The 25,000-nt window shown below is 30.9% G+C and overlaps 2 protein-coding genes across 2 annotated transcripts in view; one reads left to right on the forward strand and one right to left on the reverse strand.

The window, feature by feature from the left end:
* LOC141302188 (probable polypeptide N-acetylgalactosaminyltransferase 8) overlaps window positions 1-553 on the reverse strand; it is a 7,380-nt gene extending 6,827 nt beyond the window's left edge. Inside the window, exon 1 of the mRNA XM_073832373.1 lies at window positions 374-553. Within this exon, the coding sequence (XP_073688474.1) occupies window positions 374-553 (180 nt within the window). The remainder of the gene's footprint in view (window positions 1-373) is intronic.
* The window catches only part of LOC141301277 (transcriptional enhancer factor TEF-1-like), a 67,742-nt gene that overhangs the window by 31,629 nt on the left and 11,113 nt on the right, over window positions 1-25,000 (forward strand). The window contains exons 2-8 of the mRNA XM_073831530.1: window positions 14,186-14,250; window positions 14,687-14,749; window positions 19,181-19,315; window positions 19,442-19,482; window positions 19,569-19,624; window positions 20,955-21,079; window positions 24,842-25,000. The exon at window positions 24,842-25,000 is cut by the window's right edge and continues 15 nt beyond it. Coding sequence (XP_073687631.1) covers window positions 14,186-14,250; window positions 14,687-14,749; window positions 19,181-19,315; window positions 19,442-19,482; window positions 19,569-19,624; window positions 20,955-21,079; window positions 24,842-25,000 — 644 coding nt within the window. The remainder of the gene's footprint in view (window positions 1-14,185; window positions 14,251-14,686; window positions 14,750-19,180; window positions 19,316-19,441; window positions 19,483-19,568; window positions 19,625-20,954; window positions 21,080-24,841) is intronic.

Raw genomic sequence — 25,000 nt, forward strand, 5'->3', positions numbered from 1 at the left:
ATTTTTTAAACTCTGAAATGTATCTATATAACACCCTTTGTGATTCGACAGTTGTAATGAGCCATATCACGATTTCAGTTTTATTTTGCTTACCATGCTTCCCTAGTTTGCTTTATTAGTGCTGTATGTACAGCAATGGTGGAAAAAGTTGCATGTGAATCAAGACTTCAATTCCAAAAAAATCTGTGATGTTGCTGCACATACAAAAGTCCTCAATATTAAAAATAGAATAATTGAAACCACACATCTTATTTTGAATGATCATCACATTAAAATACACATTAGCTCATTCAGTGTGCCTTTGTTACACAAGTTTCTGTCTTCAATCTAAACTTCATTTGGTTGTCAAGTTTATCTTGGCAGACGAACAAACGTCATTTTTAGCTCTCCTTTCATGACGTTTGCACGCAGCAACTTTATCAAGCAAAACTAAATGAGGGAGAAAGCGAGGTAGAGTCTGAGAGGGAGTGAGCGAGAGGTCATTTGGGGTTGTTTGGATTTTCCACGTGTGATTTCCAGCAGACTGGTGTGATGTTTCCAGCCAGCGCACCATGTTAGGACACAGTCAGACAAGCACACTTGTGCTCACTTACATGTCCACACTCACACACTCACACACACACACACACACACACACACACACACACACACACACACACACACACACACACACACACACAGGAAGCATGCTTAATTGCTCCCATTAAAGAAAAAAAGCTCCAAACTGAGTCCTTCCACTCTGTGTTTCCAGTTTCTTTCTATCGCAGGAAGAGAAGCTTTCAGCATTCTAGAGCTTTTTCTGTAGCAGACTTTCGTATGTGTACGCACTTGCAGGGCTTTTAACATCAAGCATACTGCAGTGAGCGGTTTACTGTGACTTGGGACTAGCAGTGCTTCCTTCTGTTTGACGGTGAAACACATTTAGAATCCATTTTACGTTCATAATGTGATGTATTGCTGAGTATAACAACCTTTAAAGGGAATAAATTTAGGGCAGGACTTGATGTTTAACCAGTGGCCTCCATTGGTTGAAATCTGAGCAGCTTTGGAAATGTCATTTTATTTTATTTTATTTTATTATTTTTTTTAAATAAAATCTTAAAAAGAGAAACATTTCTTTAATAAACTGCATATTATTTTTATTTGATCTTATTCATTTTTTATTATTATAAGCTTAGTTGTTTCAAAGATAGTGCGTTTTATTTATTTATTTTTAGTTTTTTGTTTTATTTTTTTATTTTTTTATTTTTAATAAAATATTAAAAAGAGAAACCTTTCTTTAATAAACTGCATTTTATTTGATCTTATTGTTTTTTATAAAAGCTTAGTTGTTTCAGAGATGGTGCATTTTATTTTATGTTTTTATTTTATTTATTTCAGTAGAATCTTAAAAAGAAAAACATTTCTTTTAATAAACTGCTTTTTTATTTTATTTGTTGTTATAAAAACGTAGTTGTTTTAGAAATGGTACTTTTTTATTATTATTATTTTTTAACTTACAAAAAACTTACAAATAGAAACATTTCTTTGATAAACTGAATTTTATTTTATTATTATATTTTGTTTTTATACATTTCTTTGATAAACCACACACAATTATTTTATTTTATTATTTTTTAAAAATAAAATCTTAAAAAGAGAAACATTTCTTTAATAAACTGCATATTATTTTTATTTGATCTTATTCATTTTTTATTATTATAAGCTTAGTTGTTTCCAAGATAGTGCGTTTTATTTATTTATTTTTTGTTTTTTGTTTTATTTTTTTATTTTTTTATTTTTAATAAAATATTAAAAAGAGAAACCTTTCTTTAATAAACTGCATTTTATTTGATCTTATTGTTTTTTATAAAAGCTTAGTTGTTTCAGAGATGGTGCATTTTATTTTATGTTTTTATTTTATTTATTTCAGTAGAATCTTAAAAAGAAAAACATTTCTTTTAATAAACTGCTTTTTTATTTTATTTGTTGTTATAAAAACGTAGTTGTTTTAGATATGGTACTTTTTTATTATTATTATTTTTTAACTTACAAAAAACTTACAAAGAGAAACATTTCTTTGATAAACTGAATTTTATTTTATTATTATATTTTGTTTTTATACATTTCTTTGATAAACCACACACAATTATTTTATTTTATTATTTTTATAAAAGCTTAGTTGTTTTAGAGATGGTGCATTTTTAATTAAATTGTATTTAATTTTTTAATTTAATTTTATTGTTATAAAAGCGAAACATTTCTTTAAACTTTGATAAACACACTTTTTTTCATTTTAACTTGAAATTTAATTCTAAAAAAATTTGTGACAGTTTATAATAATAATAATTATTATTATTTTATCTTTTTTTCATTTTATTTTATTTTATTTTATTTCTTTTGAATAAAAGCTTATTTGTTTCAGATATGGTGTATTTTATCTTATCTTATCTTATTTTATTTATTTTATTTTACTTTATTTTAATAACAGCTTACAAAGAGAAACATTTCTTTATTTTATTTTTTTTCTTATTTTTTTTTATAAAAGCTTAGTTGTTTTAGAGATTGTGCATTTTATTTATTTATTTTTAATATAAACTTACACAGATAAATATTTTTTTGATAAACTGCATTTTATTTTATTTTTTATTTTTATAAATGTTTAATTTTTTCAGAGATGGTTTATTTTATTTTATTTGAATAAAAGCTTATTTGTTTCAGATATGGTGTATTTTATTTAATAAACGCTTACAAAGAGAAACATTTCTTTCATAAACTGCATTTATATTTTAATATTATTTTATTATTATTTTTGTAAAAGCTTATTTTTTTTCAGGGATTGTTTCTTTTCTTTTCTTGTCTTTTCTTTTCTTTCATCAAATTTTATTTTTATAAAAGTGAGACATTTATTTGATAAACTGCACAGAAAAGACCAGAAACATGTAATATTTTATTTATTTATTTCTAATATAAACTTCCACAGAGAAAAATTTCTTTGATAAACTGCATTTTATTTTATTATTTCTATAAAAGCTTATTTTTTTTCAGAGATGTTTTTTTTAATCTATTTTTTTTTTAATAAAAGCTTATTTGTTTTAGATATGGTTTATTTTATTTTAAAGCTTACAAAGAGAAACATTTCTTTCATAAACTGCATTTATATTTTAATATTATTTTTATAAAAGCTTTTTTTCAGGGTTTTTCTTTTCTTTTCTTTTATCTTTTATCTATTTAGTAAAACATTTATTTGATAAACTGCACAGAAAAATACCAGAAACATGTAATATTTTATTTATTTATTTATTTATTCATCCTCATTTTTTAAGAAAAATTAAAGTTAAACTTTTATTCTTTACATTTTACAGTGCCTGCTTCAACTTCTGTTGCTTTTTAAATGTGCTTTATGAATAAAGTTTGACTTAAAAGTTGATAGTGATGACCAGGCTCCCTGAATATATTCGATTTGTTCCTGATTGTTTTCGAGTTTATCAAGTACAATTTGGGTCCGTCTGATCATGGCCATAACTTTCCTCTCCGAATTGGTTTCTCTAAATAGTCGTAGCAGTTTTGGCGGGATGAGTGCTGTGTGGGGGGGTGTCCACTGGAAAAGAAAAGACTGTCCGTCACGGTCTCTTGCCATCTGGCCTTGAATTTCCTCTCAGACCCTCCCTCTGAAAATGGTTTGCGGACGGAGGGGTGTCATCGTGTTACGGGCTCTAGCCGTCACAGAGGACAGCTGGCTAACTCTAATCAGATGGTAGCAGGCATGTGTGTGCACATAAGCGTGTGTGTGTGTGTGTGAATGGCTTTATCTGGCAGGGGGAAAGCTGGCCGCACCCCTCGGTCCTGCTCTCAGGGAAACACCTGCATTGAGCCTGCAGATCGTATCAGTTTAAGCTGACTGACTCCCAGAGAGGGGATTGTTCAGACCACCATCTGCTTTTGGAGGCTGACCTTTACTTATAACCATATGGCATTTTGTCGTTCATGCTCGTGCACTAAATGAGCAGGTAGATGATAAGTCTGTTAGCGTCACTGGACAATGGAGTGACAGTCAGGTCAGAATGGCTTGATTTATCACAATCAAACTTTTGTACGTGTAGCTGTGTATTTGGATCAGAGTTGTTTAGAAAGGTGGAGTCATGTTTGTTTTGGGACACTAACGTAATGATGGAAAACATCTAAGTTCAGCTCTTTCCAAAACTTAGCAGCTGAGTGAAGAGTGGAAAGAAGTTGTCTGAATTTAGATTTGATTTAGGCTGAGATTGTTTTTGCAACATTTGATGTTTTTGGAAAAAATATTATGATGCATAGTTGTTAACTGACCTGTCACATACTTCTGTTTTCAGTTACACATAATATATCATCGTAATGTAATAAATATAAATTAAACCATAAGCATTAAATATAAAATAATTATAATAGTGAATATATAATAATAATAATAATTATTATTATTATTATATGTTTATAAAATGTAATTTTATTAATTTAGTTTATTTTCATATTTTCATATTAAATAAAATTTATTTTTTATATGATAATAGCAATTAACTATAATATATTTTATTATTATTATTATTATTATTATTATTACAAATATTGTTGTTGTTGATGTTTTATACCATAATCATTCAATATTAAATAGTTCTTAACACATTTTATGTTTATAAAATATAATATTATTAATTTAGTTTATATATTTATAAATATAATTATGAAAATAATATTATTAATTTATTTTATTTTATTATTATATTATTTTATGATCAAAACAATTAGCTTTGTTTAAAAATATATAATATTAATTTAGTTTTTATTATTATTATTGTTGTTATTAAATTTAATTTAGGTTTTTTACATGATAATAACAATAAACTATAATATATTTTTATATTAATTTAGTTTATTTTCATAATTATTATTAAATAAAATATTTTTATATGATAATAGCAGTTAACTATAATATATTTTATTATTATTATTATTACAATTATTATTGTTGTTGTTAATGTTTTATACCATAATATTAAATATTAAACAGTTCTTATAATACATTTTATGTTTATTAATATTATTAATTTAGTTTATATATTTATAAATATAATCATGAAAATAATATTATATTTATTTTAAAAATTTATTTTATTATTATTAAATTGAATTTAGTTTTTTATGATAATAACAATTAGCTTTGTTTGTTTATATAATATAATATTATTAACTTAATTTATTATTATTATTATTATTATTATTATTGTTATTATTAAATTGAAATAAGTTTTTTACATGATAATAACAATAAACTATAATATATTTTTATAATAATTTAGCTTATTTTCATAATTATTATTAAATAAAATTTATTTTTATATGATAATAGCAAATAACTATAATATATTTTATTATTATTATTAATACAAAAATTATTGCTGTTGATGTTTTATACCATAATCATTAAATAGTTCATTAAACAAATTTTATGTTTATAAAACATAATATTATTAATTTAGTTTATATATCCATAAATATAATTATAAAAATAATATTATATTTATAATATTATAAATTTATTTTATTTTATTATTATTAAATTGAATTTATTTTTTTATGATGATAACAATTAGCTTTATGTTTATAGAATATAATATTATTAATTTAGTTTATTAATATTATTATTGTTATTATAAAATTGAATTAAGTTTTTTTACATGATAATAACAATAAACTATAATATATTTTTTATATTTCATATTATAACACATTTAGTTTATAAATATATTATTATAAATGTATTTTAAATGTTTTTATGTGATAATAATAGTTAGCTATAATATATTTATTATTATTTTTACCATTATTATTGTTGTTGATATTTTATGCCATAATCTTTAAATATTAAATAGTTTTTATAAAATATAATATTATTAATTTTATTTATTTTATTGTTTTTAAATTTGATAATAACAATTAGCTATGATATTTATTATTTTTTACAATTATAATTTTTGTTTTAATCATTAAATATTAACTAGTTATTATAACACATTTTGTTTGTAAAATATATTATTAATTTAGTTTATTTGTATTATTGAATTTATTTTTATATAATAATAACAATTAACCATAATATATATATATTTTAATATAATTGTTGTTGTTGAGGATGTTGATGTTTTATACCATAATCATTAAATATTAAATAGTTATTATAACACATTTTTGTTTATAAAATATAATAATATTAATTTAATATTTAATAAAATTTAGTTTTTTTTATGAAAATAACAATTAACTAAAATATGTATTATATTATCATTATTACAATTATTATTGTTGTTGGTGTTTTGTACCATACTCATTAAATATTAAATAGTTATTATAACACATTTTATGTTTATAAAATACACTATTATTAATTTAGTATTTTTTTATTATCATTAAATTAAATGTATTTTTTTTATGTTTTAATGTCACGAAATATTACCTGAGATTTCTATAATGATGATGATGATAATAATAATAATAATAGTAGTAATAATACATTTTTATTATCATTATTATTATTACACACTTGTCATAAAACCCAAACAAAGAATAAACAACAACTTAAGTACAGAAATATATAATTCTTATAAAACACTATACATTAGGCATGCTTTTAGAATTTTGATGCAAAGTGAATTATTTCAAGCCTGTTTTTGTGATTGTAATATTATTGAAAATTATATCCATCATTGTTCTATTCTGTTCTTCATTGTTGTATTCTGTTGCTTAAAATATAACGTAAACCTACCGATAAAGTATCTCGATAAGCTCTTGGAAGTCAGCTATGAATATTGCAGTCTCAGTTTAGACTTGTCAATCCTTAGTCATGGACCTCCTGCAGAAAGTCTTTGTATTTTTCATTTTGGGCCATTGTGATTCTAATAGCAGCCCGAGTCATCCATCAGGCCTGGCAGGGCAGTGGAGCCATTGTCCCAAAGATTTGGGGTTTCTGTCCTGCCCGTCACCATCACACCCGGAGATCAACACCCCAATACTCGTGGGTCATTTGAAATGCTCAAAGCTTTTCAAAGATTTGTAAGGTGAACCAAATGGTTTTATCTGATTTCATGACTTTTATATCTGAGAGATATTTTAGTTGATAGGATTATGACCATATGATGAAGTGTGAGAGTGAGTGAGCCACGCGTCTCACTTCTGACGTCACACTTACTCTTCAATGACCCATGCAGTCTAAACTCTCCTCAGACAGTCTCAGCACAGAGAATGGAGACTTGAGTTAGTGTTATCTGAAATCAAAATAAAGAACAAATAGAGTTGGCCAGAGAGTCACAGGTGTATGGCAAGCCGTTTTAGCCTAAAATATACTAAGCGTTACTCATCGTAAAAGCATTTTTACAAGTAACAATTCAGTTAGAGAGCTCTATAATCAATTCCTACTAGTAACAATACCAATTAGAGAGCTCTTTAAATCAATTTTTACTAGTTACAATTACAATTAGAGAGCTGTCTAATTCAATTCTTACCAGTAACAATTCCAATTACAGAGCTCTCTAATTCAATTCTTACTAGTACCAATTCCAATTAGAGAGCTCTACAAATTCATTTTTACTAGTCATATGTCTCCATTGACTTCCATTCATTTTTGTTACTAGTAAAAATGCAATTACGACGAGTAACACTTAGTATATTGTAGGCTAAAACGGCTTGCCATACAGGTGGTTCATATTAGAAAAGAGCTAATGCTGCAATGTTAGCGATTTTACTTGTTTTATCACACCCTAAAAGATTAGTTTATCCAAAAATGAAACTTCTGTCATCATTTACTCACCCTTATGTTGTTTCAAATCAGCATTTATTTTCCTACAGCACACCGAACAATTTTGTATACTGTCTTCAATGTATTAAAGCTTCAAAAAGGACTCAAAATCACAATGAAGTATCTACTATAGTGTACTATGATGAAAAATACTATGGCGAAAAATATTAGCTGACGAGCTTTTCTCCCATGACTAAAACGAGATAATGACGAGATGACAATAAGGTCAGTAAGTGATGACTGTGACTCTGTCAGCATGCAATATTGTTGACGATAAAAGATGAAACTAAAAAAGGAGACAAAAAATTATTGCGGACTGCTGTAGGTGCGAGCTGTCATGTGTGCAGTTGCCGGATATCACAAGTTCAAATGCCCAGATCAGAGCTTAATTAATTTATGCAATCTGGCAACCATGTGCACTGCACACGCTCGCTCTTTATTGCAGAAGCGCAGACGATGATTTGAAAACACAGACAAACTAGTAAGCTAAAGTTTAGCCATGTCCATGTTCCGCTTAAATAAAAGTGTCATTCATCCCGTCTGTGTTGTATGAAAGCCCATTTCCGTTACTGAATAAAAAATAAAAAGAATGGCTTTTCTTCTCGGAATTGTGAGATATAAACTCACAATTGCAAGTTGTAAATTCAGAATTGCAATACACAAACTCGCAATTCTTTTTATTGCGCAATTTTGACTTTTTTCTTGCAATTGAGTTTATAGCTCACAAGTCTGACTTTTTTTCTCAGATTTATGAGTTATCAAATCACAATTGCAAGAATAAAGTCAGAATTGCGAGTTTACATGTCGCAATTTTGACTTTTTTCTTGCAATTGCGAGTTTCTATCTTGCAATTCTGACTTTTTTCTCACAATTGCGAGTTTATCCCACAGTTATGACTTTTTTCTCAGAATTATGAGTTATCAAGTCAAGATAAAAAGTCACAGTTGTAACACAAAAGTCAAAATTGCGAGACATAAACTCACAATTGCAAAAAAAACTCACGATTCTGACTTTTCTTGCAATTGCGAGTTTATATCCCACAGTTCTGACTTTTTTCTTGCAATTGCGAGTTTATATCCCACAGTTCTGACTTTTTTCTTGCAATTGCGAGTTTATATCCCACAGTTCTGACTTTTTTATCCGAATTATGAGTTATCAAGTCAGAATTGTGAGATATAAAGTCACAGTTGTGATAAAAAATCAGAATTGCGAGATATAAACTCACAATAACAAAAAAAAGTCAGAAATGTGAGAATTTTTTTGCAATTGCGCAATTCTAACCTTTTTCTCACAACTGTGAGTTTATATCTCACAATTTTGACTTTTTTTGCAATTGTGAGTTTATATCTTGCAATAGTGACTTTTTTCTCAGAATTATGAGTTAAGTCAAAATTTTGCTACTTGCAATTCTGACTTTTTTTTTATAGCAGTTCCAACTTCACTTCTCAAAATTGCAAGTTTATATCTCAGAATTATGACTTTATAATGCAATTGCAAGTTTATCTCGCAATTCAGAAAAAAGTCAGAATAGTGGGAAAAAAAAAAAAGAATAGTGAGATTAAAATTCACAAAAAACTTTTTTATTTTTTATTTAGTGGCGGAAACAGGCTTCCATAGTGTTCTGTCACAAGATCTGTATATATTGTTTGTAATTGTGGTTGCTGAATGAATGCACTTACTCAACCGCTGTTGTTTTAATAAAGAAACATCAATTTGGAATTATTTGAATCACTAATTTTTATATTATATAGCCTATAATAAACCAGTACACTAGATGAGGTCAAATAAACCATGTGTATGAGTTTACGTTCTGTTGATTTGTGCAAATTCCTCAAATGACGACAATCATTACGATTATATAAATATTTTTATTAGTTTAAAATGTTATCATTGACTAAAACTAGACTAAATTGCTCAGACATTCAGTTGGAAAAAAAACCCCAGACTAAACCAAAACAGGATGAGGCAGACTTAATATGATAATGGCTAAAAAGTACATTTTACACAGGACTATAACCAAGAGTAATTTAATAGACTAAGACTAAATTAAAAAATGACTGACAAAATGAACACTGCTACTATAATATACAACACATGCACTATATTCCAAGTTTTCTGAAGCCATATGATAGCTATGTCTTAGAAAAATACTGAAATGTAAGCCATACAGGATTGTAATGACATAAGAGTGAGTAGATGATGACAGAAATCTTATTTTTGGTTGAACTGTACTTTTCAGACATTGGAAAAGGAAAAAGGATAGGAAAGGAGGTGACGTGAGGCCAAGTATGGTGACCCATACCAGGAATTTGTGCTCTGCATTTAACCCATCCAAGCGCACACACACAGTAGTGAACACACACACCGTGAACACACACCCGGAGCAGTGGGCAGCCATTGCTGCGGCGGCCGGGGAGCCGTTGGGGGTTCGGTGCCTTGCTCAAGGGACTCACCTCAGTCGTGGTATTGAGGGTGGAGAGAGTGCTGTACATTCACTCCCCCCACCTACAATCCCTGCCGGACCTCAGACTCGAACCTGCAACCTTTGGGTTACAAGTCCGACTCCGACTGCCCCAATTGTACCTGTTGCTTTAGAAACTAAAAAATCCTGAGAAAAGCACTCAGCTTTGGATATCACAGCATAAATCACATGCTTTCATTTTGTTTGTTGGAAGAGACTGACGGCAGAGAAAGCTGTCAGTGCACGATGATTGACGAGATCCATTTTTGGCGCCATCTTTCCCCACTGAAGACGCGCTGAGGTTAACCCTGCGAACAGTGTGAGGTCCATTTATCAGTTGGCTTTTAATTGCAAACAGTGGGTGTTCCTCAGTTTGTGCTGATCAAGCTGATATTGTAATTTTATGACCTTTAACCTACCACATCCTCAGCGGCTTTTGTGGCCTGCCCTCCACCAGCATAACATCAACACTTTTGTAACGCCACTATAAAGGAATGCCTTTGACCCCCTCGCTGGGTTTTTTTTTACTGCTGATTTCAGTGCACACATTCACATCTTGTAGCGTTCTTGGTCAGAGGTTTAACTATAAGTCTCTCTTAGTCCTGTGTTTGCTTTTAACATTTTTGTCATCACTCGCTCTTAATGACTCGCTGTTGTTGAGTGAGTCATCACCAAACCTGAACAACTTTCTAAGAGAACAACAATGCTGAGTCATCAGTTTTAGATGATTCAGATATCCTGTTATTAGTGTATCATCAGCCATATATATATATATATTTTATTATATAATTATATATAATCTATAGTAGTTCATAATTGTAATTATATATGTAATATATGTAATATACAAATGCAATTTAAAATGGTTGTTTTCTATTTTAATACACATTAAAATGTAATTTGATGTGATGCAAAGTTATTACTCCGGTCTTCAGTGTCACAAAATCTTTCAGAAATCATTTTAATATGCTGATTTATCATCAATGATGTGCTGCTTAATGTTTTTTTGGAAACTGTGATACTTTTTCAGGATTCTTTGATGAATAAAACATAAAAAATATTTCAAATAGAAATCATTTTGTAACAATATACACTACCGTTCAAAGTTTGGGGCCAGTAATTTTTTTTATTTCTTTCTGTGAAAGAAATTAATACTTTTATTCAGCAAGTATGTGTTAAATTGATTAAGAAAAAGTGATAGTAAAGACATATATTGTTAGAAAACAATTCTGTTTTGAATAAATGCTGTTCTTTTTAACTTTTTATTCATATATATATATATATATATATATATATATATAACATAAAACATTTTTTAGATTAATTATTATTTATATAGTAGTTACATATAATAATACAATATACTATATAAAATATTTAAAATATATACAATTAATGTAATACTAATGTATTAATATATCATGTAATATATGATTTAAAAATTGTGTATCTATGTATGTTATTTACATATTATATAATTACTATTATCATATTAATATAGTTTGTATTTTTGTTTTGTGTTGTTAATATTAAATATTTCTTGTTAATACTTTGATAAAATAAAAATGTCATTCTATGTATTGAAGTAAAGATGTAAGTAAATATAATTTTTTAATACATATAAATTACCTACATGCACACAATTATTTTATTTATTTATTTATTTAATTATTTATTTATTTTAATTGAATATATATGGGTCAAAGTGTTTAAGCATAAAAACGTGTAATACTGCTTTAAATTGTTGTTGTTTTTCCAAAAAATATTAGAAAGTTTTCTGTTTAATTTCATTGCATTTTTGTTAGTTTTTTTCTGAGCAAAAAAATAAATATCATACATTTTTTCCTAATTTACAGAAGACACCAACTAAAATATCAGTCTTGTCAGGCATATTTACAACCAAAATCAATTCATTATGTATTAAAAGACAAATTACTTTCACCCCAAATCATAATTAGGTGTAATTCTACATTTTTAAAATTTGCCACTATCCTAGGTTTTGCCAATTTGTCAATAAGATTTTTTTACTCATTTAAAACGCAATAAAATGTAATATGCTCTCTTATTTATTTATATATTTTAATATACATAAATCAGAATAAGCATTTAACAATTTATCGCAATTTATTTATATATATATATATATATATATATATATATATATATATATATATATATATATATCATCTTTTGTGTGATTATTTTTTGATATTATCACTGTACCACAGCACTGTTTGTAAGGGAGTGTTGAGTAATAATCATCTGTCATTGAGTAATTCTGTGATGATAATGTTGTTTATCTTATGTCTTGTTGAGAGTAAGCTAGTCTCTTTGATCAGTTTGTGCTTTGGTTTGTCTAGCAAACTCCACAGGGGAGACTCTCAAAACTCAACACTCGTCGACAGGCCCTCTCTCTCTCTCTCTTTCTCTGTCCCTGTAAGTCCCTTTTCTCTCCGGAGGTTGTTTTGCAGGTTTGCCAAGTCCAGCTGAGCATGTTTTCAAGTGACTGAAAAGAATGAATTATGCAGCAGTAAGCATGCTTACAGCTGGCCGTTTGGAGTGTCTTTGATCTGAGAGCGGAGTGTGCATGAATGCCCACATTGTGAGCGTACAGAGCGTGTGTGTGAGTGTGTACGCGCGTGTTTGTGTTTGGAAGAATAGGGAGGCCCAGGTCTGGGTTAGAAGAGATTACACTGCAGGCACATTGGGTAAAGGCTAGCTGGAGAAAATACCCTGACGCTCTTTGTTGGCTGACAAGGTTCACCCTGGTCGCAATATATTTTCATGTGTTATATGTTAAAGAGCAGAAACTGTCAAGCTTCTAAAAGCACTACAAGCTCAGTATTTCGTATTCACATTATGCTTTTATAGCTCCTAAACTGAGTATCATAGTATTATATGAAGAACATACAATAAAGTTATGCACTGATGTTTGCTTCTGCCATATCATTTAAAAAGCATTTTTATTTTAATTTAGTGCAATCCATAAATCGATTTTTTTAGTTAATTTTATTTAGATTTAACTTCAAATTTTAACTTGATTTAAAAGTATTTTTTAGTATTTTATTTTATTTAGTTGTTTTTTGTTTTATTTTATTTGGGTTGTAGGCCAGTGACTGGCCAACGTTTACATTAATTATCTTTGGCTGTGCCATATTAATGTTAATTTGCTACAATTCATTAATTTTAAATTTAATTTAGTGCAATTAATTTTTCTTTTTATTTAAAATTTAACAAATTTTTCATTGTATTTAATTTTATGTGGGTTGTAGACCAGTAATTTAATAAAACAAAATTGATATAAAATGATTTAATTTAAATTAAATTAAATTTAATTTTTTTTTTAATTAAGTACATTTTATTTTGTTTCAGTCAAATAATTAAATTAAATAAAAAATATAAAAATTTAATTTTAATTTAATTTAATTTAGGGCAATTAGTTTTTTTAATCAACTAATTAAATTTAATAACGTTTAATTTGATTTAAAATGATTGAATTTAATTTTTATGTGGGTTGTAGGCCAGTGTGATTTAATAAAAAAAATTACTTTGATTTAAAATTATTTAATTTAATTTAATTTAGTGATAGTTTAGTGTAATTGTTTTTTTAAATCAAATAATTAAATGTAATAAAAAAATATAATTTGATATAAAATTATTTAATTATTTTTTTTAATTGTATGTAGTTTGTGTTGTATAATACTTTAGTTAATTCTTCATGAATTTCCATCTATATTCATCTGCTGTATGTGTTTAATATACATTTCTGGTCGTCACTACTGGTGTATTGGTGTAACCTTAAATAATAAAGTTTTACAGCAAACACAAGCAAAAGAAAGAATCAGTGTGAAGTCACTGAAATAATTTGTTTGTATAATGTTACTTTCCATTATCAAATATTTCTTTGTTTTCTCTTGCAGGTCGTAACGAATTAATCGCCAGATACATCAAGCTCAGAACGGGCAAGACACGAACGAGAAAGCAGGTTAGTAAAGCTTCTTCAACTTCTGAGCGTGACATGAAATAAATAATGCTGGTCACAGAGGCTATTTCCAGTAAATTCACATTGTGATGAGCCAGACTTTGTTTATGGCTTCATCCAAACGTTGTCTCGCTGGCTTACTGCCTTCCTTGGTTACCAAAGCCTTCTTCACCGAGTGGACACCTGTTGCTTTGTGCTCTCAATTCAGTGCAAATCTTTACAATTTTACCCTAAAGTCAGTTTGACTTCAAAACTGGAATTTTAACAAATTAAATAGCCGATCGCTTTCCTCCTGTCTTGTTCTCAAACAAATGATATGAAAGGTTGTGTTGGATGTTCTGTTTGTAATTAAAGTGCATATTTTTGTGGCTAATGGCAGGGGGCCTTTCATCTCCATGGTTACAAAATGCTCCTTTTGTGTTTGTGTGTGTGTCACCAGGTCTCTAGTCATATCCAGGTTCTTGCCCGGAGGAAATCCAGAGAATTTCACTCCAAGCTAAAGGTACATGCCAATCTTGTGTTTGACACAGTCTCTGTGTTGATGTGTGTGTGTAGCGTCTCAGGCCATATCTGTACTGAACAGTGTGTGTGTGTGTGTGTGTGTGTGTGTGTGTGTGTGTGTGTGTGTGTGTGTGTGTGTGTATACACGAGTGCCCTGCTGTTTGGCTGTCTGTAACCTAGATTTCCTGCTTGTGACTGGCCTGCTTAGTATGCAGTCAACTGGCTAACTTCTTTTCTTCTGCATGTTTGTCCGTTTCCTTCCTGTTTCACACAAAAGTGTGTTTGTTTTGGAAAGGCATCACATGCACGCCAAAATATTTAATGTGTGATATACAGTTGAGGTCAAAATCTGCAAAATGTTACATTTATTTTACCAAAATAAGAGGGATCATTCAAAATGCATGTTATTTTTTATTTAGTATTGACCTGAATAAGATATTTCACATGAAATATGTTTACATATAGTCCACAAGAGAAAATAATTGTGGAATTTATAAAAATGATTCCGTTCAAAAGTTTACATACACTTGATTCTTAATACTGTGTTGTTACCTGAATAATCCACAGCTGTGTTTTTTTGTTTAGTGATAGTTGTTCATGACTTTGTCCTAAACAGTTAAACTGCCTGCTGTTCTTCAGAAAAAATCCTTCAGGTCCCACAAATTCTTTGTTTTTTTCAGCATTTTTGTGTATTTGAACCCTTTCCAACAATGACCGTATGATTTTGAGACCCATCTTTTCACACAGAGGACAACTGAGGGACTCATATGTAACTATTACAGAAGGTTTAAACGCTTACTGATGCTTCCGAAGAAAAAACAACTATACGTAACACTGCGCAGGCATTTTGCAGCCTGCACTTCCGGATGCCGCACGCAGTATTTAGTTTACAGCCACAGGGCTCTAGTGCAACCATTTCACTTGCATTTGCGACTGAAAATTAGTACGTGCGACTGTAAAAAAAAAAAATTTAGGAGCACCATGTGCGACTGACCCGATCAGCATATTTGTGTTTGCGCTCAGGGGAGCTTCAAAGCTTTCTACGTGTTTTTGCAAGGTTGAGTAATGTATCACAGACAAATCTCACGAATCCTTTCATTATAAAGTGTAAAGAGAGTGTAAATAAGAGACTGATTGTGCAGTATAGAGAGCATCGTTGTTTATAATAGAGCTTTGTGATATCGCGAACTAAGATGAGTGACAGCTTTTAATAATTTTTAAGGGAGTTTGTAAATGACATATTGATCTAATACAGCAGTTAAATAAACAAGAATTTATTAAGTGACTTACATTGACTGACTATAACACTATTGCCTGATTTTGTTCTATTTCGTCGTCAAAAGTAATCTGAAACAAGTCACAACTGCGCGGTGTTTCGTTTATGAATGAAATGAGTGAAATGATTCAATTTGCCATTCATAAAGAGAGTCACTTGCTTGAATCCCGAATGAATCATCCGTTCGAACGAATCAAATGAATATGATTCAGTAATTAAATCAGTGTCTTGCCGCCATCTGCTGGCAGATCTGTTCAGTTATTTAAATCTTTAATATTTCTGTAGTCGTAATTTTATACTAAAAACATTAATCTCAACAAGAATTTATGATTTTGATTGCATTCATTTAACCTCTGAGCCTCATTAAACAGATGAAAGGGTAAAAACAAAGGTACAAAACAAAATTTCCCTGTAAATCACTTTAAGGGGTCGAATGTCGTAATAGGAATGCACTTTTTTTTAATCAGAGTTTTGATTATTGTTTAGAATTTGCTCCTAAAATTTTAACTGTGCTCTAAATATTTTAAGTTAGGAGCACAAGTGCTCCTAGCAAGAAAAGTAAGCATAGAGCCCTGAACCATTTTTTTATTTTGTATTTATATTGTCAGACAGCTAAAACATTTTACAAAATGTGTTAAATCAGTTGCACAGAGGGATTGGCATGCTGAAAAGATTTGTCTATTCTTATTTTTGTTGAATGATAAATATACTCAAAAATCACTTTAACTCTGCATTTAGAGTCAGAGTCATGTTACAAGTGTTGTATTATATTACAGTTCTTATTTTTTATTAAAAAAAAACTTTTTATATATTCTATTAATATTAATAATATTGTATTCTACTGATGTTGATTTTACTAGTAATATTATAATCTGTATTCTACCTCAATTGATCATTGTTTGGAAAGTATTTGTCATGTTCTGACAATAAACCATAAATAATTATCTGGTTTTTCTTTCATTCAGGAGTAAAAATCTGCCTTTAATATTGATAGATATAAAGATTTGACATTTATCGTGATAATTATCGACATCGACTGATATGAAAAAATTTTTTTTTGCCATATCGCCCAGCCCTACCTGAAGGATTTTTCTGAAGAACAGCAGGCAGTTTAACTGTTCAGGACAAACTCATAAACAACTATCGCTAAGCAAAAAAACAGCTGTGGATCGTTCAGGTAACAACACAGTATTAAGAATCAAGTGTATGTAAACTTTTGAACAGGTCATTTTTATAAATTCAAACTATAACAAACTATTATTTTCTCTTGTGAACTATATGTATATGTATTTTATGTGAAATATCTTATTCAGGTCAGTCCCTCTTATTTTGGTCAAATAATTTACATTTTACAGATTCTGTACCAGATTATTTGACCTCAGCTGTACATTATTATTATACTATGTACAACAAAATGTATAGTGTTGATGCTGATGTTATCATTGGCTGACCGGATGTGTGGAGGGATGTCAAAGCATCATGCTTTTGAGCAGCTGTGGCATCTGGTGGTTAAACAGCGAATGACAGTCCACTGGCAAAACCTCTTTTTAGTTCTTCCATATCCTTTTTTTTGGTGCTTTTGCCAAAGTAGAAACAAGGCAAAGAGGATCGGTTGGTTGCTCATTTTATTTGGCAGCGTCTATGATGATACAAAAGGCTGTTCTTTCCTGGGTATTAAGACTTGTATGGCTTAATATAACATAAATGATGTCTCTTACTGAAATATGTAGTAAAAAATCTATTAAAGACTTACCTTGTTTTAAAAATCCACATCGTTTTATACATATTTTGAACTATGGTGGGCACCATTATTTTTAATTATGTGAAATGGTTGCACTCGCTGAGCTACTGGCTCTACCTGTTGCTATTATTTCTGCAACACAATTTGAAAAATAAAAAACTGATACGATGACCACAGCCACTTAAAGAGCTTTCAGGTGGTAAATTATAAACATAGGCTTAAACCAAATGCAATACCATCGATTTTTCCCCACAAGGAGTCCAAACGCCTGTGAAATCCGCACTGAGAAACTCCTTCAGTGACTGTGGCATCATGACAAGCATCACCATGTTTACATCCTGTCAGAATGGCATCTAGCGTAGCTGTGGTCTACTGTAAGCCTCAAAGGCATCAGGGTTAAAGTGGAGAGGACAAAAACGCAGGTCTTCCCATTTTTTCTTCTCTTCTTATTGCTAGGAAAAGCAGTGAAGACATACATCGCTTCTCATGTTGCCCTTCAACTGAAAATTACAACCAAAAACAGCACACTGTGGCATCGAATCTGTATTTTATTTTGTATTGTGTTGTGGCAAAAATAGCGGCAGTAGCTTACCGAGTGCAAACATTTTACACCAGCAAAAAGGCACCCTCCAAAGTTCAAAATATGATTTTTTTTTTTTTAAATGAAGTAAATCTTTCATGGGTTTTCTACAACATATTTCAGTAAGAGACATCATTTACGTTATATTAAGCCATACAAGGGTTCCCGTTAAGCATATGCGCTCCAGTACTTGTCAGTCTGCTTGACCACAATGCAACACATTCATCAGACAGTCTGACTGCTGCTTTCAAGCTGACTGCTTGCATTTATGCAGCATTTCTTACAAAAAGGCCTTCACACAAGGCCTATGTACACATAAGGTTGTCAAAAAATGAAAGTAAATGATATCAATCATCACACAACTAACGGTGATGCAAAAAGCAAACAACCGCAGTGTGCAAAAAGTCAAAACTAACCGCACTTTAATTCTGGGAACTCACAAACCTTTAACAACAACAGTTCAGCAACATTTGAGGGATGTTGCTGCTCTAAAGTGTTTGTAGATTGAAAGTAATTCACACATCGTAGTATCTGTGACTCATAAAGCTCTCTGTGCTGAATTTAATTTCCTTTTATTTTACAGCTTTGAGTTCCTCACGTATGCTATATGTTGTGCTGAGTGCTTACATAAAACTATTTAAGTTTTTATAAAAGTAAATATTAAGTTCAGACAGAAGTTGTTTAGTTTGAGTTTTAACACTGTTCAGTTTCAAAGGTCAATGGCAAAACTATTTTGCCATTTAGCTTGTATAGTGAAGCTCTGGAAGTTTAAATGATAAACAAGGTTTTATAGCAGTAAGGGAGCAGGAGCTTTATCTTCTCTGTGTCATTGAAGGACCAAAGCATGAAGAATGATGCCATCAACAGGATGGCGGCCATGTCTTCAGCGCAGATCGTCTCGGCCACGGCCATCCACAGCCGACTGGGGCTCGCCGGACTCCCACGACCCACCTTGCCTGGGGCGACAGGGGTTAGAAACACCTCTGATACTTTAAAACCATTTAGTGTTTATTTAAAGAACAAGCAGAAGAATATATCAATACATCAGTATTGTTTTACACTATAACACTGAAATACATTTGCTTTTTGCTTCTAGATTTGGCAAGTGTCAACAGGGCAGCCTGGTTCCTCACAAGAGTAAGTGTCTATAACTAACACTAACTTACACTCAAAGTGTGCATTAAAAATGACACCTTGTGATAATCACCTCTTTTGTTCTTTAGTGTGAAACCGTTCGCACAGCAGAGTTACCCCATCCAGACAGCCACAGCCATCGCAGGTGTGTGTATTCATAGTTAACAGATGCCTTTGATACTTTTATGAATGTGTATACCTGCTTAGATTTTGTTTAATTTTAAAAGAATAATTCTGGATCTTATATTTGCTTGGATGAGCCACTCAAAACGTCAATATCAAATCAAAACGGCTACTTTTTGTTTGATGCTTATTAATGATTTATTTGTTTATTAATGCAAGAAGTACATTACTTGGTGTAACAAATAATAATTTAAAAAATTACAGTATATTTATTATATTTAAATTACTCTTAAAGGAAAAGTTTGCTTCCAGAACAAAAATGTACAGATAGTTCACCCCCTTGTCATCCCCTGTCGTAAAGAAATTATAAAAAAAATTCAGGATTTCTCTCCATATATTGGACTTCTATGGTGACTGTGAGTTTGAATCTCAAAATGCAGTTTAAATGCAGCTTCAAAGGGCTCTAAACGATCCCAGCTGAGGAAGAAGGCTGGGATAGTGGCTTCGGCCTCTTCGACTTTTTACTTATTTATTTTTTTTCTTGGCTTCTGCCTAGGTTTCTCGTATATGGTTTCTATGGCTTCGGCTTCTTCGACTTTTTTTTATTATTAATTTATTTATTTTGCTTATTTATTTAAGCCATTATCTAGAGTAACGATCGGTTATTCTCTAAAACATATTACAATTTATATACTTTTTAATCTCAAATGCTCGTCTTGTCTAGTTCTGTGTGAACTCTGTGTATTCTGGTTCAAGATGGTTAGGGTATGTTGAAAAACTACAATCTCATTTTCTCTTCCAACTTCAAAATCATCCCACATTGCTGTTTTGGCTTTTTTTGTAAAGGGCGTTTGATCTTCATTACCAACCCAGTGTGTACAAAGTGCACGTGCAATGTAGGACGATTTTGAAGTTGGAGGAGAAAATGAGATGGTAGTTTCTCAACATACCCTAACCATCTTGAACCAGAGTTCACGCAGAGCTAGACAAGACAAGCATTTGAGGTTAAAAAGAATGTAAATTGTCCAATTTTTTTAGAAAAATAACTGATCGTTTTGTTAGATAAGACCCTTCTTTCTTGGCTGGGATTGTTTAGAGCTCTTTGAAGCCTCATTAAAACTGCATTTTGGAAGTTCAAACTCGAGGCCACCATAGAAGTCCACTATATGGAGAGAAAACTTGAAATATTTTCCTCAAAAAACATAATTTCTTTACGACTGAAGAACGAAAGATGACAAGGGTAAATTAGTAAATTATCTGTAAATGTTTGTTCTGGAAGTGAACTTCTCCTTTAATGGCTTATTGCTTTAATACACCGCTTATGCATTGAAATGCTGTTTTTGTGTGCGTAGCTTATGAGTCCCCCACATCCCTGGCAGCCGCAGTCCCGGCGTGGCACGGGCGCTCTATCGGCACCTCGAAACTGCGGCTGGTGGAGTTTTCCTCCTTCCTGGAGCATCAGCGGGACCCAGATTCAGTGAGTCAGCACACGTACCAGAACCACTGCAGTGACACAGCGACACAAGAGCAGCCTTGACCTGCTTTAGCAGCCGCAGCGCCACTGCTACTCTAAAATACAGCTGCTTTACAGCTTTACTACTGAGGACCTACAATTTTTACACACAAGCAGCACGTTTCAACAGCTCTGCAATTTTTATTATTTGATAAACATTTTAAAATAATGTACGTTACATTTAGAAAAAAAATTATATATAAAAACAAATATCATTTTGTATTTTGTATCTAAATAATTAATGTTATAAAGTATGTGGGACATTTTACAAAATTGGTTCAAAGTCAGAGTAGGAAAAAATATGTCTTTTACAACAAATTTTATATGTATGCAAATTGCAAGGTACACATTTGTAGTAATTTTTCCGGTAACTTTCATATTGTATTTTCAGAAAGTTTTGGAATATTTCTCCTCTCCCCAAATGTGTCACTACCGAAACACAGTAATATATCATTTAAGAAGAAGCGTTATATTGACCTATTAAGATTTTGCTTACATGTTCCTTGTAAATATATATTTTTTCTATTTTATCAAATATTTTTAAAGGTAAACAGTTAAAATTTTAAGAATATTTCAAGTGTGATTAAGGAGATTTGTTGTATTTTGAATCAAGTTTTTCTTTGTAAAAGGCATAAAGTTGATCATACTTTTTTTTTTTAAACTTAAGGATTCATCAGTTTGAATATACACTGAACCAAACACTATCATCTATATGACATCTTAGTTGGTAATTCGACCTACTTTATTTTTGACAAAACATCTAATGTTTCGGTCATGACAGCACATTTTCGGTAGTGACAGTAATGTTTTGGTAGCGACCACACCACATTACTGAATCAAATGTTCACCAAATGTTTCGATCGTGATTGTTTCTGTAGTGACATTTTTAGATACTTTTGAACCTAGCTCAAAGATGCTAATCAGCACATGGTTAGCACAGTTCAGAACAGGTGTACACATATAAACACTGAATGTTATGGAAAGACTTCCGCAAAAAATGTTTAATTATAGAAAAATTGACATTGTTTAAAGTTACATGCAAACTACTTTTTTTTTTTTTTTTACACAAAAAAAAAATCTAAATTATATTAAAAACAACAATGGAATAAAATGCAATATAATTTTCGGAAGTTGCAAATTATAATTGAAAATAACCAATAAATGATGATTTTATATATATATTAAGCTTACTTATACTTTTTAAATATGATTGTAGGTTACAATAGATAATAGAAGGATCTTAGTAAACATCTAAGATTTGAATACTTAAAATGTTTTTTTTTTTTTTTTATGTGTTTTTTTGGTTGTGGGACAGCAGTGTGCACCAATTCTGTAGAATTAAGAAATAATAAGAAATAATATTATAGTAAATTCATTGCAATATTACCCAAGTAATAATATTTTAAAAATCTTATTTGCATATCTTTGGTGTTGATGAGACATTACTGATGATTTTGCATTTAGTAGGGATGCACCAAATATTCGGCCACCAAAAATTTTCGGCCGAAAATGGCCCCAAAGTGAAACAGTATGTTGACGCAAACAGAAACTGCAGCCTGCACGTGCTTGTCTGAAGCGACACGTCTGCGGTGTGGACGTATTTCAGTATATCTGAGAAAGATCCACGGATAGCGATTTGCAAAACATGTAATGCCGAAATTTCAAGAGGGGGTGTGTCTGCAGTGGTGCGTGCAGCCAGTGATGAGAGCAGAGATCGACACAGATGTAGCTTTCAGTGAGTGAAAAACAATGGCTTTACGTTGGTGTTACGTCGCAATATTTTTAAAGATATGTCTTTTCTATATACTGTATTTTTATAAATATTTATGTTTTAAACCATGGAGGTGAGCCAATGGATATCACACAAGCAACGTGAAAACTGCGCAATATGTTAAAGCGAAAGTAAAAACTGACTTTCAGCATCTGATGTGCATTCTTTCACAGACAATGAGAGACGATTATACTTCATATGCTGATATTAATTTCGTCCCCTAATATCTTCTTGTGCCCTGAACATGGTGGGAAAAAAAATAAAAAGAAATGTATTTTGTGTAAGGTTTGTTTTTGAAAGTCGGTTCTTGAAATAAAGCTCTTAATTTTCATTGATGACTGCAGTGTTATTATGGGTTAAGAAAGTCTTAATTATAATTTCAGGTGGTCTTAAATGTGGGGACTGAAAGACAAGAATTGCGATGAAACTTCAAAAGGCTATCCATTGAATAAATATGAGCGCTGCACGTTTCAAAGTCATTTGCTGCGCTGCTTTGTGTAATATTATTCTGACAGCGCCTCCTGCTGGAAGAGAAACACGTAGAGTTGTAAATGTGAACTGATGGATCCACAAGATAATGTGTTATAAAAATGTAAACAATTAAACAAAATTTAAACAAAGGCAGCAAAATATATGTATATGTTATTTAAGTAATACTTGATTGATAATAATTGTTTAAATTAATATAATTGATTTATTCTTTGAAACTTTAATATTAATTTATGCAATTGCAATGCCTTGATTTTAGTAAGATTAGTACACAGTCATAGCCATAAATGCAATGGTACTAATAATTGGCATAATTCTTTCGGTGTTTCGGTTTTCGGCCTTGGTTTCCTCTTTTTCGGTTTTCCGTTTCGCCAAGAATTTTCATTTCGGTGCATCCCTAGCATTTAGCCTTGAGTCATTGACCTTGTGTGATGCTTTAGACAAGTGCAAATCTACTGACACCAGCTGCAGGGCAGCTGGCTCTTATTAGAGATGGTCATGATGACCGAGGTCACATCCTGCGTTTTTCCTGATCCACTGATAATAATGGAAATCTACAAAACCTCAAATCTCCTCCAAAATCATTTTCAGCTCAATTAAAAAAAAAAAAAACTAAGCTAAAACAGAACTTTTCTGGTAAACTAGAAGAACCCAGAAGTGTAGCTCTAAACATGCTTTATTATGAGCCAGTTGTCATCCAGAAGTGGGATTCTTAAAGGGATAGTTCACCCAAAATTTAAAAGAATGTCCTACTACCTTTCTGGGCCTTGAACGTTGTAGTTGCATTGCTGTCTATGCAGGGCTCTTGGATTCCATCAAAAATATCTTAATTTGTGTTCTGAAGATTAACAAAGGTCTTATGGCTTTGTAACAACATGAGGGTGAGTAATTAATGACAGACGTTTTTCATTTTTTAAAGTGTCTTCAAATCATCAGACCGATGCTGAATGTCCTATTTAAGCACTGATCTGACTACACTCCAGACAATGAAGACAAAACAGCATTTGTAGATTAAAAGTGAGACCTGGGAAGAAGTTCTTGTGACCTACAGGTTACTGAAATGCCTTGCGTCCGTGTTAAAGCAGACCTGTGTAATCGATCATGTTGGCAGCATCTCTATGAAATGCTTGTCCCTCTGGTCTGGCGTGACAGCGGCTATTAATCTTGCGTTTGTAGCTATACGCAGAACGAGTTGCGCTCTCGATACAGTCGTCCAGTCACAAAAATTTTCAGCTTTGGGGAAGAGGTTCAGAACGTACCTGAAATGCCTCACAAATGCAATCTGAAATGCTTCATTACTCACACAAACAACATTTGGGATGGCATTTGAACTATAAAAAAGGTCTCCAGGCCTGGTAACAAACATCTTATGCAATTGTTTTTGTGCACAATAAGAGTATGTTAGTTACATTTTTTTGGTAGCCTGTAGTAATGTTGTATTGATCTCATTCCATCTCTTTCCACAGTACAACAAGCATTTGTTCGTTCACATCAGTCAGACGAATTATTCGTACAACGATGCACTCCTGGAGACAGTGGACATTCGTCAAATCTATGACAAATTTCCTGAGAAGAAGGGTGGGTTGAAGGAGCTGTTTGGAAAAGGACCTCACAACGCCTTCTTC

This window comes from Garra rufa, chromosome 25 (assembly GCF_049309525.1).
Source record: "Garra rufa chromosome 25, GarRuf1.0, whole genome shotgun sequence".
NCBI lineage: Eukaryota > Metazoa > Chordata > Actinopteri > Cypriniformes > Cyprinidae > Garra > Garra rufa.